Source organism: Eriocheir sinensis, chromosome 33 (genome assembly GCF_024679095.1).
Source record: "Eriocheir sinensis breed Jianghai 21 chromosome 33, ASM2467909v1, whole genome shotgun sequence".
NCBI lineage: Eukaryota > Metazoa > Arthropoda > Malacostraca > Decapoda > Varunidae > Eriocheir > Eriocheir sinensis.
The window spans coordinates 707,317-724,624 of NC_066541.1; the positions used below are offsets into that span (position 1 = coordinate 707,317).

Consider the following 17,308-nt stretch of genomic DNA (forward strand, 5'->3'; position numbering starts at 1 on the left):
TGTGTGTGTGTGTGTGTGTGTGTGTGTCGCTGACTAGCTGACCCCTTGTCGCTGATGGACATGTCTCCCGTCCCCACCCAGCCTCTCTCTCTCTCTCTCTCTCTCTCTCTCTCTCTCTCCTATTTTTTTAGGTATTAAAAATTATACGTTTCCACAGCCACTGACGTGACAGCTCAACTGCAGTGCCTGCGGACATAAGGGCTTTAATAGAATACCGCTGCTCCAGCCGTCAAGGCCCGCGGTCGACGACGCCATCATGTGAACGTTTATAGCCTATTATTACGTATAAAAAAATCATAAAGAACAAGATCTCGGCTGTCAGGGATTTTTTGTTTTTAGTTAAAAGGCATAACAATCTCCCCTAATAAGTGCAGTATATTTTTAAATGTATCATGGTTTGTTAAACAACTTAGAGTTGCTCTTGACTAAATTTGAACGAAACTAAAAGCTCGTGTCAAAATGTAGCGACAGAGCCTAAAGAAAAAATATTTATTAAGCGTTAGCGACGGGCACTTTTGATAAATATCTATCTTATGTAGAGTGCACCTGTGACCACCGATCACCATAACAGTGCGATTTCGATAGGATATAATAATGTTCATGTCGCGTGGAGGGGTTGCCAGATGTCGCTTTCTGAACGAAACTTACTGGACAGTGTGTCACTACTCTCTATAGCCGACTTACCTTCCTTCGTGTGTCACGCCTAGGTATCATATCCTCGACCCCGATATTTCAAACATATCAACAGCCTCGACTATACGTTATCTCGAACATATCAAGAACCTCGACCCCGTTATCTCGAACACATCAACAGCCTCGACCCCGTTAGTGCGACCACACCAACAGTCTCGACTCCGTTAGTGCGAACACATTAACAGTATCGACCCCTATATCTCGAACATATCAAGAGCCTCGACCCCGTTATTGAGAGCACAAACAGCCTCGACACCGCTCCGCTCTCGCTCCGCTCACAGTCCTGGTGCATTCACACGTCCGGTCCGCCCTCGCTCCATGCGAATACACCAAGAGCCTCGACCCCGTTAGTGCGAACACATAACAGCCTCGACCCTGTTATCTCGAACACATCAATAGCCTCGACCCCGTTAGTGCGAACACACCAACAGCCTCGATCCCATTAGTGCGAACACACCAACAGCTTCGACCCCATTATCTCGAACACGCCAACAGCCTCGAATCCGTTAGTGCGATTAAGAGGTTTAGAAGAGGTTTAAGGGGAAGAGGGGAAATTAAGAGGTTTAGAAGAGGATTAAGAGAAAAAAGAAGAGGATTAAGAGGTTTAGAAGAGGATTAAGAGGAAATGGAAGAGGATTACGAGTTTTAGAAGAGGATTAAGAGGTTTACAAGAGGTTTACGAGGAGGAGGAAGAGGATTAAGATATTTAGAAGAGTATTAAGAAAAAAAGAAAACGGAATAAGAAGTTTCGAAGCGGATTAAGAGGAAGCGGAAGAGGATTAAGAAGTATAAATGAGAATTAAAAGGAAGGGGTGGATGATTAAGAGGTTTACAAGATGATTATGAGGAAAATGAAAAGGATTAAGAGGTTTAAAAGAGGATTAAGAAGATGAGGCTTCTCTTACATGTTCGTGGTGCTACGTCTTGCACATTAACCGTGGAATTTTCACTGCTGGTGCTGTATACCGTGGTACATCCACGGGTCCCGCTAGTTATTTTTATTATTATTATTATTATTATTATTATTATTATTATTATTATTGTAACGGGCTTGTCGGGGGGCGTTTAAAGGGTGTTGATTAAGACTTCAGCTTCCTTAAGGCGAATTATATTCGTAGCCTTTATGTACAAGAAGCGACGGAGCGAGAGCGACTGTCGTTGTGTGTCAGTCGGACTCTCGTGAAGGAGTGGCGAGTTACAGGTTGGAAAATAATTGTTACAATTGGTCACGTATGTCAAGGTGACCTCCACGCACCATCGGAGGGCGAAGTATACAAAACTGAGACGGTAAACACTGACGGACGACATTCCTATAAGGTGGCGTGATCTATCTGTCGTGGGTTTTTCCATTGACAATTGTATGCCTAATTCGTGGTGATATTAAATAATAATAATACATTGATATCCTACTATAACACTATTATTATTATTATTATTATTATTATTATTATTATTATTATTATTATTATTATTATCATTCAAGATGGCGCCACTATAAAACACTTGCCTGCGCTATGATGGGTTGGGGCCGACTCCCATCCAGGCCCCTCAAGAAAGCCTGTTGGTGGTAAGCGAGTGCTCAACTGCTAGTTGGCCCACGGGCAAGGAAAAATTAATATTTGTCAAGGTTAGTTTTATTAAAAAAAAAAAAAAACTCAAGTCATTGGGACAGACAAAAGACATAAAAGACATTTTTGTGGGTATATGCGTATATGTGGATGTTGTGTACTGTAAAGGACATTCATTTTTTTTTCTTTTTTAACGCTAAGGAGACAGTTCAAGGGCGTAAATAAAAAAATAAAAATAAATAAAAAAGCCCGCTACTCACTGCTCCCGAACAGAGGTCAAAGGAGTGTCCAAAACGAGAGGTCAATTTCGGGAGGAGAGGTGTCTTGATACCCTCCTCTTGAAAGAGTTCAAGTCGTAGGCAGGAGGAAATACAAATGAAGGAAGATTGCTCCAGAGTTTACCAGCGTGATGGATGAAGGAATGAAGATGCTGGTTGACTCTTGCATAAGGGGTTTGGACAGTATAGGGATGAGCATGAGTAGAAAGTCGCGTGCAGCGGGGCCGCGAGAGGAGGGGAGGCATGCAGTTAGCAAATTCAGAAGAACAGTCAGCATGAAAATATCGATAGAAGATAGAAAGAGAGGCAACATGGCGGCGGAATTTGAGAGGTAAGAGACTATCAGTATGAGGAGGAGAGCTGATGAAACGAAGAGCCTTTGACTCCACTCTGTCAAGGAGAGCTGTGTGAGTGGACCCCCCCTTCACATGAGATGCATACTCCATACGAGGGCGGACAAGGCCCCTGTAAATGGATAGCAACTGTGCGGGGGAGAAGAACTGGCGGAGACGGTACAGAACGCTCAGCCTCGAGGAAGCTGATTTAGTAAGAGATGAGATATGAAGTTTCGAGTTGAGATTTTTGAGTTAAGGATAGACCGAAGATGTTTAGTGTTGAGGAAGGTGATAGCTGAGTGTTGTCAAAGAATAGTGGATAGTTGTTTGGAAGATTGTGTCGAGTAGATAGGTGGAAAAACTGTGTTTTTTGAGGCGTTGAAGGACACCAGGTTCCTCTCGCCCCAATCGGAAATAATAGTAAGGTCTGAGGCTAAGTCGTTAAGTTCCTGTATGGTGGGTTTTCTATTAAAAGAAGTTGAGTAATGCAGAGTGGAGTCATCGGCGTAAGAATGGATAGGACAGTTCGTTTTGGAAAGATCATCAATGAACAACAGAAAGAGAGTGGGAGATAGGACAGAACCCTGTGGGACACCACTGTTAATAGGTTTAAGGGAAGAACAGTGACCGTCTACCACAGCAGAAATAGAACGGTCAGAAAGGAAACTGGAGATAAAGGTACAGAGAGAAGGATAGAAACCGTAGAAGGGTAGTTTAGAAAGCAAAGTTTTGTGCCAGACCCCCAGGCCGACAGAATTATAAAAGGTCGGCTCACCTCCTCCTCCTGCGCAGCTGGGTGGGGCTAAAGAGTGACGTCGACACTATTATTAGAGTTGCCACCTAGGCCAAGCTACTGACCTAGAGTTGCCAGAAATCAGCAGCTCTCGCCCACTATTATCTCGGTTCATTTCTCTCTATCTCTCTCTCTCTCTGTCATGATAGTTTGTGCTCTCCATTCAGCACACGTATGTATTACTCTCTCTCTCTCTCTCTCCACTGATGATTTTTTTTATGCCTAATTCGTGTACTTGTATCAAATACGGGAGTCTGTATAAGTGTAGATATTAAACAGGTGAAAAATACCTACGTTAACCGAGGGGAGTGTATTTCCTTTTGAGAGAGAGAGAGAGAGAGAGAGAGAGAGAGAGAGAGAGAGAGAGAGAGAGAGAGAGAGAGAGAGAGACACTAATTATGTCTTGGTATAAAATATATTTTGATGAGAAAAACGCAATAGTAAGTACATAACAGGGCGTAAGAGACAGAGTCCTAAAGAAATATGGATGGATAAGTAGGGAGGACAGAGTATGTGATACAGAAATGGTTCCTAGGGAAGGAAAACAAAATGAAACTGCATTGTTTACTTTTACACATTTTATTTCACCAGTTTAGCTATTTTGTTTTTTCTTTGTCTGGCGGTGTCTGAAAGATTTCTATTTATTATTCTTATTCTAAAAAACATCCTACATTTTACGAAAAAATCAACCACTTCTTGCGGTAGTTTTACAAATTGTGCAGTTTTATCTGCCAGGTTTCTGATTGCGTTCCTTCCAGGTTTCAAAGATTTATCCCCATGGAAACAGACAAATAGTTTTTCCATTACTTGCAAATCATTCAGGAAATTTTCATTTGGCTCTCTTAGTTTCCCAGGTTGTCTGCTGATGCAACCTAGCCAGGTGTTATTGTTCTCGGCAATGATATTACCTAGAAAAGTATGTTGGGGAAATTTTTTCATAATGTATCCTCCAACATATCTCAATCCTTATTTATATACTTCCTCTTCTAGGGTTGTCTCAGAAACAAGTCCACATTCGTTTTCCTTCTCATCCACTTCATCAGAGGTGCAGTCAGGAAGTGAATCATTCGGATCCAGAGAGGAAAACAACATTGCAGAAAGAAGTAGTTCACTCTCCAGTGTCTCACTGGTTTCACTTGGCTCTATTGAGGCATTTCCTTGACTCTGTACCTCACTGCGGTTGTTGTTGTTTGCAAGAGCCATATCTCTTCCCAGAAGATAGGATTTAACTCTGTGTTTTACCTGCACAGGTGACGGGTGGGAGTGGGTGTCATTGCCCATCTGCCTCAGACAGCAAAAGAAATTTTCCAGGGCATCCTGGTTAAGTCTGTGTGTCAGGATGTAGGATACATCGAAGGTCTCTTTCAAAGTTTTGTAAAGATCCAACAGTGATTTGCTTGATATAATTATCCCTTTCTGAAAAGGATAGAGACTCGAGTGTCCAGTTACCCTCATTTCCGCAACAGTCTTTACCATTGTTTCTAGGATACTCTTTTGTCTCTCTAGATCACATCCATAGGCATGCCTTTTGCGCTTCTTATTGTCTCTCGGTACTCTCGAGTTCATCAGGTCGAACCAGGAATCTGTTAATTCCGTGAAGTTGCTTGTTGCAGCCCAGTGTTTGCTAACAAGAAGCCCTTGCTCTCCAAAGTATTTCAGAGTTTTTGCTGTTGTCTCTGATAATAACTGGGCTGCTAGGGAAACTTTCATTCTTCCAGAGCCTTTTACATCAAGATGTTTTAGGGATAGACGATGGGCTGTTTTTAGATCTTTCTTACACCTGGTGACTAGCTCGTTGACACAGTCACTGCTGACTTGTTTGTTTCCCTCTAAGGTGAAGCCGTGGTCAATAAAATTGTTTCGTATAAGCTTTAACAAATGAGGGGCATCAGCAAATACAAAAATCTTTCTTTCAGGAGCAGCTGGGTTCTTGAAATATGTCTTCTCTGTGCTGATGTCTAAAGTTTTCCAGAGCTTCATGTTTGTAGGTCCAAGGTCATGCACCATAGCAACAACAATAAAGCCTGCCTCCTCTGATTTAGTAATGATGTCGAACAAAGTTTTCCTTGTCATGGGTTTATCAAAATCATAGTAGATGATCTGTTTCCATCCGCATGTTAGCCCTCTTAACATTGCACACTGAACATAACGTTTAGGGCCATAAAGTGTATCAGTACCCTTGTCATAGGTCCACTCATGCGCTACACTGGTTTCATCAAAACTCAGCACACAAAGCCGTTGGTACTGGTTCATGGATGCAGACTTGTGGTGCAGCAACTTCATGACCGGCAGCAGCAATCCTGGTTCAACATCAAGTTTCATAAGCCATCTTTTGAGGGTGGCAGCCGACGGAAGAGGAAACTTCATAGTTTCTCGTAAATAGTTATATGCTTTGGGGCTAAAACTTCTGAGTGTCACAGCTCTTCTAATGTCCTCCTCTTCCCACCTCTTCACAGGCTTCTTGTGCAACATGCATTCGATCTGAGTTGGAGTCAAATATGTTTGTAGCTTTTCAGTAACCTTTTCAATGCCGTGGCACAAACCCACTTTGTTCTGATATTCCAGTCTCTCAATTAATATTTCTCTCTTTTTCCCATTCACATTTCTCCTGAAGAAGCTCATCCCTCTCTGCTATAAGTTTCTTTCTTTCATTTATCCACTCTCTCTTTTCCTCCTCACGCTCACTTCTTTCTTTAATACACTCATTGTTTTCACAAATAAATGGCTTCCCCTCAAATACTTCATCAAGGGCTGGAAGAGGCTTCTGTGTAGTAGTGCCGTGGCCTTCTGTTCTCTCTCCTTCCCTCCCTCTGTGATTTCCTTCATCACTTAAGGAGCCAGACACTGAACCTGTGGGATCGCCAAAAAGAAGCCTCCTCTTTGGTACCGACCCACCAGCAGCTGTCACAGGAACAGCTGAAATGATTGAAATCAATTATTAAAGAGTCTGTGTATTGGTTAGGAAGAGAGAGAGAGAGAGAGAGAGAGAGAGAGAGAGAGAGAGAGAGAGAGAGAGAGAGAGAGAGTGAGGCATACCCGTTCCGCCGTATTGGGCTTTAAATTTCAAATTTGAAAGGTCCGGGGCTGCCGTAGCCGCTATCCTTGGTAGTGTAAACCCGGCCTTACTTACTTTTCCTCCTCCCCATCATTTCTGTTTCACCCCTCTCCTTGCACTCATTATTACCTCTCTGTTTTCCCTCCCATCCCCTCACCCTCTTTGTCCTACCCTCCTCACCTCCTTACTCTCCACACCCCCTCCCCTTCCACCCCCAACTTCTTCCCTCCCCACCGCATGAGAACGATACAAGGAAAAAACAGAGGACAAGGGATTTAGGAACCTACCCTCTCTCTCTCTCTCTCTCTCTCTCTCTCTCTCTCTCTCTCTCTCTCTCTCTCTCTCTCATGATATGTGAATGACCTGTAGCTAGAACTAAAGTAAAGAATACATTTAATTATGTTTACCTTCGCTCTCAGGCGTTGCAGCAGCTCCATTAGCGACATCTGTTTCTGCTAGGAATCGTTTTGTTCCTCTTCTCCTCTCTAGAATATCATCAATTGTTACGGAGTCTGCAACGGTAGTAACAAAAATTAAATAGAGGCACAGAACGCTGCTGTATATTGTATTGCAAACTGTAATGATATCACAATATTGTTTATTGAGCCTAATTAGAATCCTCTATTACGTTGTTTGATGACGCTACCCTTAGCATATTCTTCTTCCTATAACCTTTAAAAAGCCCTGCTGGTCACTTGTCTTGATGAAATAGTAGTACAACTTTTCAAAATATAACTGCAAGGATATGCTGACTATTGAATTATTTATTACTTAAGTTTAACACAACTTACTTGTTACTATTGGTAAGTGCAGCGTTGGTACGGCCCCTGGTCGCAGCCTTCTTTGCTTTGAGGGTAGTGGTATTTCCAAAAGCTCGTACATAAGGTTTCTCTCGTATGCATTATCTTCAAAATGCCGGTTGCACATATGTGCAGCGGTTGGATTTATAAAATCTCCTCTTCTGCACGCAGTAATCCACTTCTGCCTTGTGTCTTCGTCTTTCGGAAACGTATGGAATGTTATTTTTACACCTTTTTCATAAACGGAATGGCAACCAAACACTGCACACGTGGTAGGCATCTTCAGCGTGAATTATTAACACCAGGGAAACGGAGTGATGGTATGTGAACGCTTCACTTCACAAACTCAGACTGACTCCACTGACTTGGCCAGGCCACCACCCGATCATAGGCGTGACGTCACGCCACGCCACGGACGGTGTCCCCGCCCCTGCGCCAACTGGAACCAAAGTAGAGCCCCTGGTGAGCCGACCTTCTATAATTCTGTCGGCCTGGCCAGACCCTATCAAAAGCTTTTGATATTATGTCCAGCGCAATAGCAAAGGTTTCACCGAAACGGCTAAGAGAGGATGACCAAGAGTCAGTTAGGAAGGCAAGGAGATCACCAGTAGAACGCCCCTTGCGGAACCCATACTGGCGATCAGATAGAAGGTCAGAAGTGGAAAAGTGCTTTTGAATCTTCCGGTTAAGGATTGATTCAAAAGCTTTAGATAGACAAGAAAGTAAAGCTATAGGATGGTAGTTTGAGGGATTGGAACGGTCACCCTTCTTAGGCACAGGCTGTATGAAGGCATACTTCCAGCAGGAAGGAAAGGTAGATGTTGACAGGCAGAGGCGAAAGAGTTTGACCAGGCAGGGTGACAGCACGGAAGCACAGTTTCTAAGGACAATAGGAGGCACCCCATCAGGTCCATAAGCCTTCTGAGGATTGAGGCCAGAGAAGGCATAGAAAACATCATTTTGAAGAATCTTTATAACAGGCATAAAAGAGTCAGAGGGGGGATGAGTAGGAGGAATATGCCCAGAATCGTCCAGAGTGGAGTTTTTAGAAAAAAAGTTTGAGAGAAAAGTTCAGCCTTAGAGATAGATGAGACGGCAGTGTTGCCGTCAGGGCTGAGGAGTGGAGGGAAAGATGAAGAAGTGAAGTTGGAGGAGATGTTTTTGGCTAGATGCCAGAAGTCACGGGAAGAGTTAGAGAAAGAAAGGTTTTGGCATTTTCTATTAATGAAAGAGTTTTTGGTTAGTCGGAGAATAGATCTGGGACGATTCCGGGCTGAAATGTAAAGTTCGTAGTTAGCATTAGTTTGAAGGCTCTGTCATCTTTTGTGAGCTGCCTCTCTGTCATTGACAGCATGAGAACAAGCGTGATTAAACCAAGGCTTTTTAGCGTGAGGAGTAGAGAAAGTACGTGGAATGTATGCCTCCATTCCAGAGACAATCACCTCTGTGATGCGCTAAGCACACACAGAGGGGTCTCCATCCTGGGAGCAGTAATCATTCCACGGGAAATCGGAAAAGTACATCCTCAGGTCGTCCCACCGAGCTGAAACAAAATGCCAGAAGCATCGCCTCTTCGGCAGGTCCAGAGGGTGTACAGGAGCGATAGGACAGGATACAGAAATAAGATTGTGATCGGAGGAGCCCAACGGAGAGAATAGTTTGACAGAATAAGCAGAAGGGTTTGAGGTAAGGAAGAGGCCTAGAATGTTGGGTCGGCCTCCAAGACGGTCGGGAATACGTGTAGGGTGCTGGACCAACTGCTCTAGGTCGTTGAGGATAGCAAAATTGTAGGCTTGTTCACCAGGCTGGTCAGTGAAAGAGGATGAAAGCCAAAGCTGGTGGTGAACATTGAAATCTCCTAGGATGGAGATTTCAGCGAAGGGAGAGTGGGTCAAGATGTGCTCACTTTAGAATTCAACTAGTCAAAGAATTTTACATAGTTAGTAGAGTTAGGTGAGAGGTAAACAGCACAGATGTATTTAGTAATAGAATGACAATGAAGTCTTAGCCAGATGGTGGAAAATTCTGAAGAATCAAGGTTGTGGGCACGAGAGCAAGTGATGTCGTTGCGCACGTAGGCGCAACATCCAGCTTTGGATTGAAATTTAGGATAGAGATAGTAGGAGGGAACAGAGTAGAGATTTCTGTCAGTAGCCTCAGAAACCTGTGTTTCGGTGAGGAAGAGAAGGTGAGGTTTAGAGGAAGAGAGATAGTGTTCCACAGAATGAAAATTAGAACGAAGACCGCGAATGTTGCAGAAATTGAGAAGAAAGAGGTTCGAGGAGTTATCAAGACACCTCTCGGGTCGGCAGCCAAAAGGGGAGTCCTCCTTGGGGGAATTTGTGGTCCTCCCCCCAGGCGGGGACTCCGAGGCATGATGTAGGTGTGCCATTTTGAAATTTGAATTTTGAGAAAAGGTGTATATGTTGTGTGAATGTAGTGTGGTGTGGATAGAGAGAGGATCTGTCTTTAGAGAGCATGCTGAACTACTCTCCGGTGTTGGTGAGACAATAGGGAAACGGTTAGTGAGGACATGGGAAGGGTCTTTGGAGGGCTTCAGCTCCCTTCTCACCTCCCATATATACCTCACCGGGAGTGGCTTGCGCCCGTTCGGTAGGTGTCTTCCTACATACTGTGGAGTACAAAATGTGTGTGAGATGTGTAGTAGGACGTGGACAAACAGTTGAAAATGAACAATTAACGATAAAGATAAACAATGAGGACGCGACGGGAGACAGCAACAATTACGAACTAAGAGTCTGTGCTGCCGTACCACATTTTCCTTCAGTCACCGAGGGAGAGCACGCGATTTTAAGCGCTGACTTGCTACAAGCCTACCGGCGCTCTAGGCTGGCACGTAAAAAATAAAAAAATAAAAAATAAAAAAATAATAAAAGTAATGAAAAATATCATTATTATTATTATTATTATTATTATTATTATTTTTTTTTTTTTTTTTTTTTTTTTTTACGTTGCTGCCTATTGCGCCGGTAGGCATCTTCCCGGTGGGGCCTGATGGTCGGCCCAAGGCTTCTTCCAGGTGGGGCCTGATGGTCGACCCAGCCCGCTCTGGCGCAGGCGAGTGTTTATAGTGGCGCCATCTTGCATTATTATTATTATTATTATTATTATTATTATTATTATTATTATTAATGATAATAAAATCATTATTATTTTATTATCATTATTTGTTGTTCTTATTATCGTTGTTATTATTTAATATTTGTCAAAACCTGAACTATTTTTCAAGACTTTTTTGAGTGACTGTTCCTCACCCTTTCCCTAACTCGCTAACCCCTAGTTTCAGGGTATGTTTTATTTATTTATTTATTTATTTATTTATTTTTTTTTTTTACATTGCGGCCTATTGCGCCGGTAGGCTTCTTCCCGGTGGATCCCGATGGTCGGTCCAAGGCTTCTTTCCGGTGGGTCCTGATGGTCGGCCCAGCCCGTTCTGGCGCAGGCGAGTGTTTATAGTGGCGCCATTTTGCATTGGCTCATGCTGCCCTCACAGAGCTCATCTCTGATCCTAGAATCTAGAGTCTGGGTTGATAGGTGGTCTTCTGGACAGCATGTGGGTAGTTTTAAGCCACTCGGCGGCCGCTGAAAAATCCCAGCTTGGTGGCACCGGTCGGGGATTGAACTCGCGTCCTCCTGAACACGGGGCCGTTACTTTGACGACTCAACCACCGCCTCCCCAAAAGGGTTGGCACCTTTGTTGGTGTCCTGACCCAACCCGTCACACACACACACACACACACACACACACACACACACACACACAATCACTCCCCCCCCCTCTCTCTCTCTTTCTCTCTGTCTGTCAGAGACACGCCAGTCCTCGTCGACGGTCCGATTTGGTTGGCTAGATTTCGATCGCCAATAGAGTCGGTCCGCCGGCACCCTGGGCCGCCTTTGACTAAGGCCCGTGCTCCTTCGTGCAGGTGGGAGGGATCTTTTCCCTCCTTCTTCGGACAAGGGCCCGTTCTCCTAGTGATACTAGGGATAAATCTTTAATAATAACATCTGTCTGTCTGTCTGTCTCTCTCTCTCTGTTTTAGTATATCTGATCCTTCTATTCCTCTTTGCAGTCTCCCTGAGTTAATTCACCAAATAAAAGTTCACATTCAATGCCTAAGACATCCCCTGGACCTCTTTTTCACCAACTTCCCATTATCTCATTTCACGACTCGGATTTAATATATAAAATAAGAGAGAGAGAGAGAGAGAGAGAGAGAGAGATTGTGTGTGTAGTGGTGTTCACAGTAACTTCTGGACAAGAATGTAGTAATATATTTATTGTTACTTGATATTTCAGTAAAGCTGAATGTTTTGAATCGGATACAAGAATCATAGAAGATCATTGCCACCAGAAGACCGAGGTCGTGAAGAAAACTGATACATTACGACCACAAGGAACCTCAAAAAAGGGGGGCGTTAGAACGAGTGATGAACCTCACTGCAAAGGATCTGCAAATGCAAAGGCTGAAGTCAATGATAGAAAGTCTTATTCTAATTCGAATACGAGCTATTGGGCCAGCAACAAAGACTCATTCACTAATGTACGAGGACTTATAAGTCAGCTATCTGGTGAGGAATTTGACCGTCTGTACAATATTTATAAGTATGACTTTGAGATGATGGAATACAGTCCATTGTAGTATATTGTGTTGGATTGCAATTTCTTTACACACACACACACACACACTTGTGACCCAGTCCTGACCGAGGTCGGACGTGGATCATGGCGCTCCGAAAGGAGCAGCCCGGGGCCAGCCTGTTGGCCTCTCCCCTTCCCCTTCATCCTCGTCTCCCCTTTCATCAAGAAACCTACTTCAAGAAACACAACTTAGCAAGTTATTTTTTGTGACATTAAGTGAAACCATGGTGACAGTCTGACAGACAGTGAGTGGAGTGCGTGTGTGGTATACCGGGAGGACACAGATCGCCGAGTGTGTCGCCGCCGCGGCCTTCCATCAAGTTCCTGCTGACTCCCCGAGGTCTCCCCAGGCTCACCAGCCCACCCATCCTGCTGTTGAAGTCTGGTTAGGTGCAGTGCAGTGGAGGCTTCATCACTCAGGTGGGGGCAATGTGCAGGCTGCTCACCACCAAGGCTGTGCAGTCTGTTCCCAGGAACAGCTCCGAGTCTTCACATCTGTCTCGCCACCTGTATTGGATTAGCACTCCACCTCGAAGCCCCTTTCTGAGTGACCATCGATACCACCTCTTCCTGCTCTCCGGCCACCTGCTGCTACCTGACCCAGCATTTTGACCTGGGGATGACCTCGGATTAACACCTACTCGCCTTCCAGAAGAGGATTACCTTCCCACCTCATCGCTCTACCACACCGCACTCCTCCACCTCCTCACCCCTCAAGCATCACCACAACGTTCCCTCCGTTCTTGTAAATTACCTACCCCCACACCCCTTTCATATTGTAATTTTTATATAGTAACACTTTGTAATCTTAATATGTACATTTTCAGCCTAACGGCTGCCATCTCCGAAATAAACCGATTATTATTATTATTATTATTATTATTATTATTATTATTATTATTCTCTCTCTCTCTCTCTCCTGGGTGTATATTTTGACGCTCACTTGACTTTTGACACGCACACAAACAAAATAAGTAGTAAGATTTTTAGTACCATTATGTATATAAATCGTATAAAAGAGAATTTTAGCAAAAAGACAAGAATTACAGTTGTTCAGTCACTTGTATCAAGCATAATTAATTATGGAATAAAAATATGGGGCACCGCTAATAAAACACACATGCAACAAATTCAAAAATTGCAAAACTATGCTGCAAAAGATACAATGGGTGGCGGTGCCAAACGTGACCATGTGACGCCATTCTTAAAGGAACTCGGTTGGCTGAAGGTAAACAAAAAATACGAGTACGAACTAGGCGTAATGATCTATGACATCATAATGGGAAATGTTCTATTTGTCATATGTGAGTGACATGAGCACTGTTCCTACCAGACAGCAGCATCAGCTGCATGTTCCCAAAGCACGCACCAATACAGGGGCAAGATCCACGCTTATGGCTGCACCAACACTCTGGAACAGCCTCTCTCTCTCGATAAGGAATGTACAATCTTTACCATCTTTTAAGAAACAATTGCACCAATATCTTTTTAGTGACCAGTTCAATGTGTAGTCTTTTTTAGTCCTTTATTAATGTATTTTAATATAATATTTTATTTCTCTTTTAATTTTAATAAATTTATTACAAATCTATTCTAAAACTAGACTCCTTGCCGTAGATAGAGGCAGGACAGGATGTAGCTACTATGTTTACCGTTTACCGTTGATGAGGTTTCAGGCCCCGGTCCGCCGCCGTAGCAGCGCTCCACAGGGCCGCTAACATTATAACAGTAATATTAGCACCTAAAGTTGTCCTCAATCCTCATATTTGTTAAGTCGTAGGATTTAGTGAATAAGTGAGTCTTCAGCGCTTTCTTGAAGATTGCCAGACTGTCACTGTTCTTAACATCCCCTGGTAACTCATTATAGAGCCGCGGGGCACTCTTCTCAAATGCTCTGAAACCCAGTTCCAGGTTGACCCTGGGCTTGTAGCAGTCACCGCTCAAATTGCGTGCTCCTTCCCCTCAGTGACACTTAAGAAAATGGGCGCTGCAGAGCAGACTCATTAAGTGTATTAATATTGTCTCAGTCTGTGTCGCGTCTTCATTGTTAACTTTTCGTGTACTCGTTTATCTTTGACTGTCCGTCTGTCCTCTTGTTGTTCACTTTTACACATTGTTCTACACATACACCAACACTTAAATGTCAACCTACACAAACAACATTCACACAAACACATACACAAACAAACACCTATTCAATGTGCTGTGCTTGTCCTAATGACCTGTGTGATGTTTGCCAAATAAAGTCAGAGATACGCCAGTCCTCGTCGACGGACCGACTTGGTCGGCTAGATTTCGATTGCCGATAGAGTCGGTCTTTCGGCTTCCTGCAACGGGCCGCCTTTGGCAAAGGCCCATGCTCCCTCGTTCAAGAGGGAGCAATCCTCCCCCCCCCCCCCCCCCAATAAAGTTAGAGACACGCCAGTCCTCGTCGACAGACCGACTTGGTCGGCTAGATTTCGATTGCCGATAGAGTCGGTCTGTCGGCTCCCTGCTCCTTGGCAAAGGCCCGTGCCCCCTCGTGCAAGAGGGAGCAATCTTTCCCCCTTAACACGCTACCAAAATTCTTTTTTTTCCTCTTCATTAACAAAGACACGAAGAGAGAGTAGGGTTGTCAGAGTAGTTTAACGTTCTCTTGATTGTCTTAGACTCCATTCCACACCACGAATTGGTTTCGCGGTTATTTTTTTTTTATTATGGTTTTTAGTTTTGTTTTCTTGTGAACCCCCACATACCACATACGCCGAGGGCACCACACTTGAGTAGAAAGTCATGTGCGGCGAGTCTGCGGGAGGGAGGGAGGCATGCAAGTTCAGAAGAGCAGTCAGCGTGAAAATATCGATAGAAGATTGAGGCAACATGGCGGCGGAATTTAAGAGGTAGAAGACTATCAGTAAGAGGAGGAGAGCTGATGAGACGAAGAGCCTTAGACTCCACTCTGTCCAAGAGATCTGTGTGAGTGGAGCCCCCGACACGTGAGATGCATACTCTATACGAGGGCGGACAAGGCCTCTCTATATGGATAGCAACTGTGTGGGGGAGAAGAACTGGTGGAGACGATACAGAATGCCCAATCTCGAGGAAGCTGATTAACTGAGAGAGGAGATGTAAAGTTTCCAGTTAAGATTTTGAGTTACGGATAGACCGAGGATGTTTAGTGTTGAAGAAGGTGAGAGGTGAGTGTTATTGAAGAATAGGGGATAGGTGTTTGGAAGATTTGTGTCGAGTTGATAGGTGGAGAAATTGGGTTTTGGAGGTATTGAAGGACACAAGGTTCCTTTTACCCCAATTAGAAATGATAGCAAGGTCTGAGGTTAAGAATTCTGCAGGCTCCAGTCTGGAGTCTTGTAATTCCTGTTGAGAGGGTCTTCTGTTGAAAGAAGTTGAATAATGAAGAGTGGAGTTGTCAGCGTATGAGTGAATAGGAGAGTTTGTTATGGAAAGAAGATCATTGATGAATAACAGGAAGAGAGTGGGTGATAGGACAGAGCCATGTGGAACACCACTGTTGATAGGTTTAGGGGAAGAACAGTGACCGTCTACCATAGCAGAGATAGAACGGCCGGAAAGGAAACTGGAGATAAAGGAACAGAGAGAGGTATAGAATCCGAAAGAGGGCAGTTTAGAAAGCAAAGACTTGTGCCAGACTCTATTGAAAGCTTTCAATATGTCTGAGAAAGTTTCACCGAAACGGCTAAGAGAGGATGACCAAGAGTCAGTTAAGTAAGAAGATTGCCAGTAGAACTCCTCTTGCGGAACCTATACTGGCGATCAGATAGAAGGTCAGAAGTGGAAAGGTGCTTTTGAATCTTCCTGTTAAGGACTGATTCAAAAGCTTTAGATAGACAGGAAAGTAAAGCTATAGGGCAGTAGTTTGAGGGATTGGAACGGTCACCCTTCTTAGGCACAGGCTGTATAAAGGCGTACTTCCAGCAGGAAGGAAAGGTAGATGTAGACAGGCAGAGGCGAAAGAGTTTGACCAGGCAGGGTGTCAGCACGGAGGCGGAGGCACTCCATCAGGTCCATAAACCTTCTGAGAGTTGAGGCCAGAGAGGGCATAGAAAACATCATTCTGAAGAATCTTAATAACAGGTATAAATGAGTCAGAGGGGGGATGAGTAGGAGGAATATGCCCAGAATCATCCAGAGTGGAGTTGTCACAAAGTTTGAGTGAAAAGGTCAGACTTAGAGATAGATGAAATGGCGGTGCTGCCATCAGGGTTAAGAAGAGGAGGGAAAGATGAAGTGAAGTTGGAGGAGATATTTTTGGCTAGGTGCCAGAAGTCTGGAAGAATTAGAGAAAGCAAGGTTTTGACATTAACTATAGATGAAAGAGCTGTTGGTAAGTCGAAGAATAGATTTGACACGATTCCGGGCGGAAATGTAATCATGATTAGCAGGAGTTTGAAGGCTCTGGTACCTTTTGTGAGTTGCCCCTCTATCTTTGACAGCATGAGAACAAGCGTGATTAAACCAAGGCTTTTTAACGTGAGGAATAGAGAAAGTACGTGGAATGTATGCCTCCATTCCAGAAACAATCACCTCTGTGATGCGCTGGGCACACACAGAGGGGTCTCTCTCCTGGAAGCAGTAATCATCAAGGATATGGTAATCATTCCATGGGAAATCAGAAAAGTACTTCCTCAGGTCGATCATCCCACCGAGCTGAAGCAAAATGCCAGAAGCGTCACCTCTTCGGTGGGTCCAGAGGATGTACAGGAGCGATTGGACAGGATACAGAAATAAGTTTGTGATCGGAGGAGCCCAACGGACAGAACAGTTTGACAGAGTAAGCAGAAGGGTTAGAGGTAAGGAAAAGGTCTAGTATGTTGGGTGTCTCCCCAATTAAGACTGTTGGGAATACGTGTAGGGTGCTGAACCAGTTGCTCTAGATCATTGAGGATAGCAAAGTTGTAGGCTTGTTTATCAGGCTGGTCAGTGAAAGAGGATGAAAGCCAAAGCTGGTGGTGATCATTGAAATCTCCTAGGATGGAGATTTCAGCGCAGGTCGAGAGTGGGTCAAGATGTGCTCCACTTTAGAGTTCAAGTAGTCAAAGAATTTTACATAGTAAAGTTAGGTGAGAGATAAACAGCACAGATGTATTTAATAATAGTGACAATGAAGT

The 17,308-nt window shown here is 44.0% G+C and overlaps 1 protein-coding gene across 1 annotated transcript in view; it reads left to right on the forward strand.

Moving 5' to 3' along the window:
- LOC127006497 (carbohydrate sulfotransferase 11-like) overlaps positions 1 to 13,037 on the forward strand; it is a 74,888-nt gene extending 61,851 nt beyond the window's left edge. Inside the window, exon 5 of the mRNA XM_050876436.1 lies at positions 11,841 to 13,037. Coding sequence (XP_050732393.1) covers positions 11,841 to 12,183 — 343 coding nt within the window. The 3' untranslated portion in view covers positions 12,184 to 13,037. The remainder of the gene's footprint in view (positions 1 to 11,840) is intronic.
- Positions 13,038 to 17,308: the final 4,271 nt, after the last annotated feature.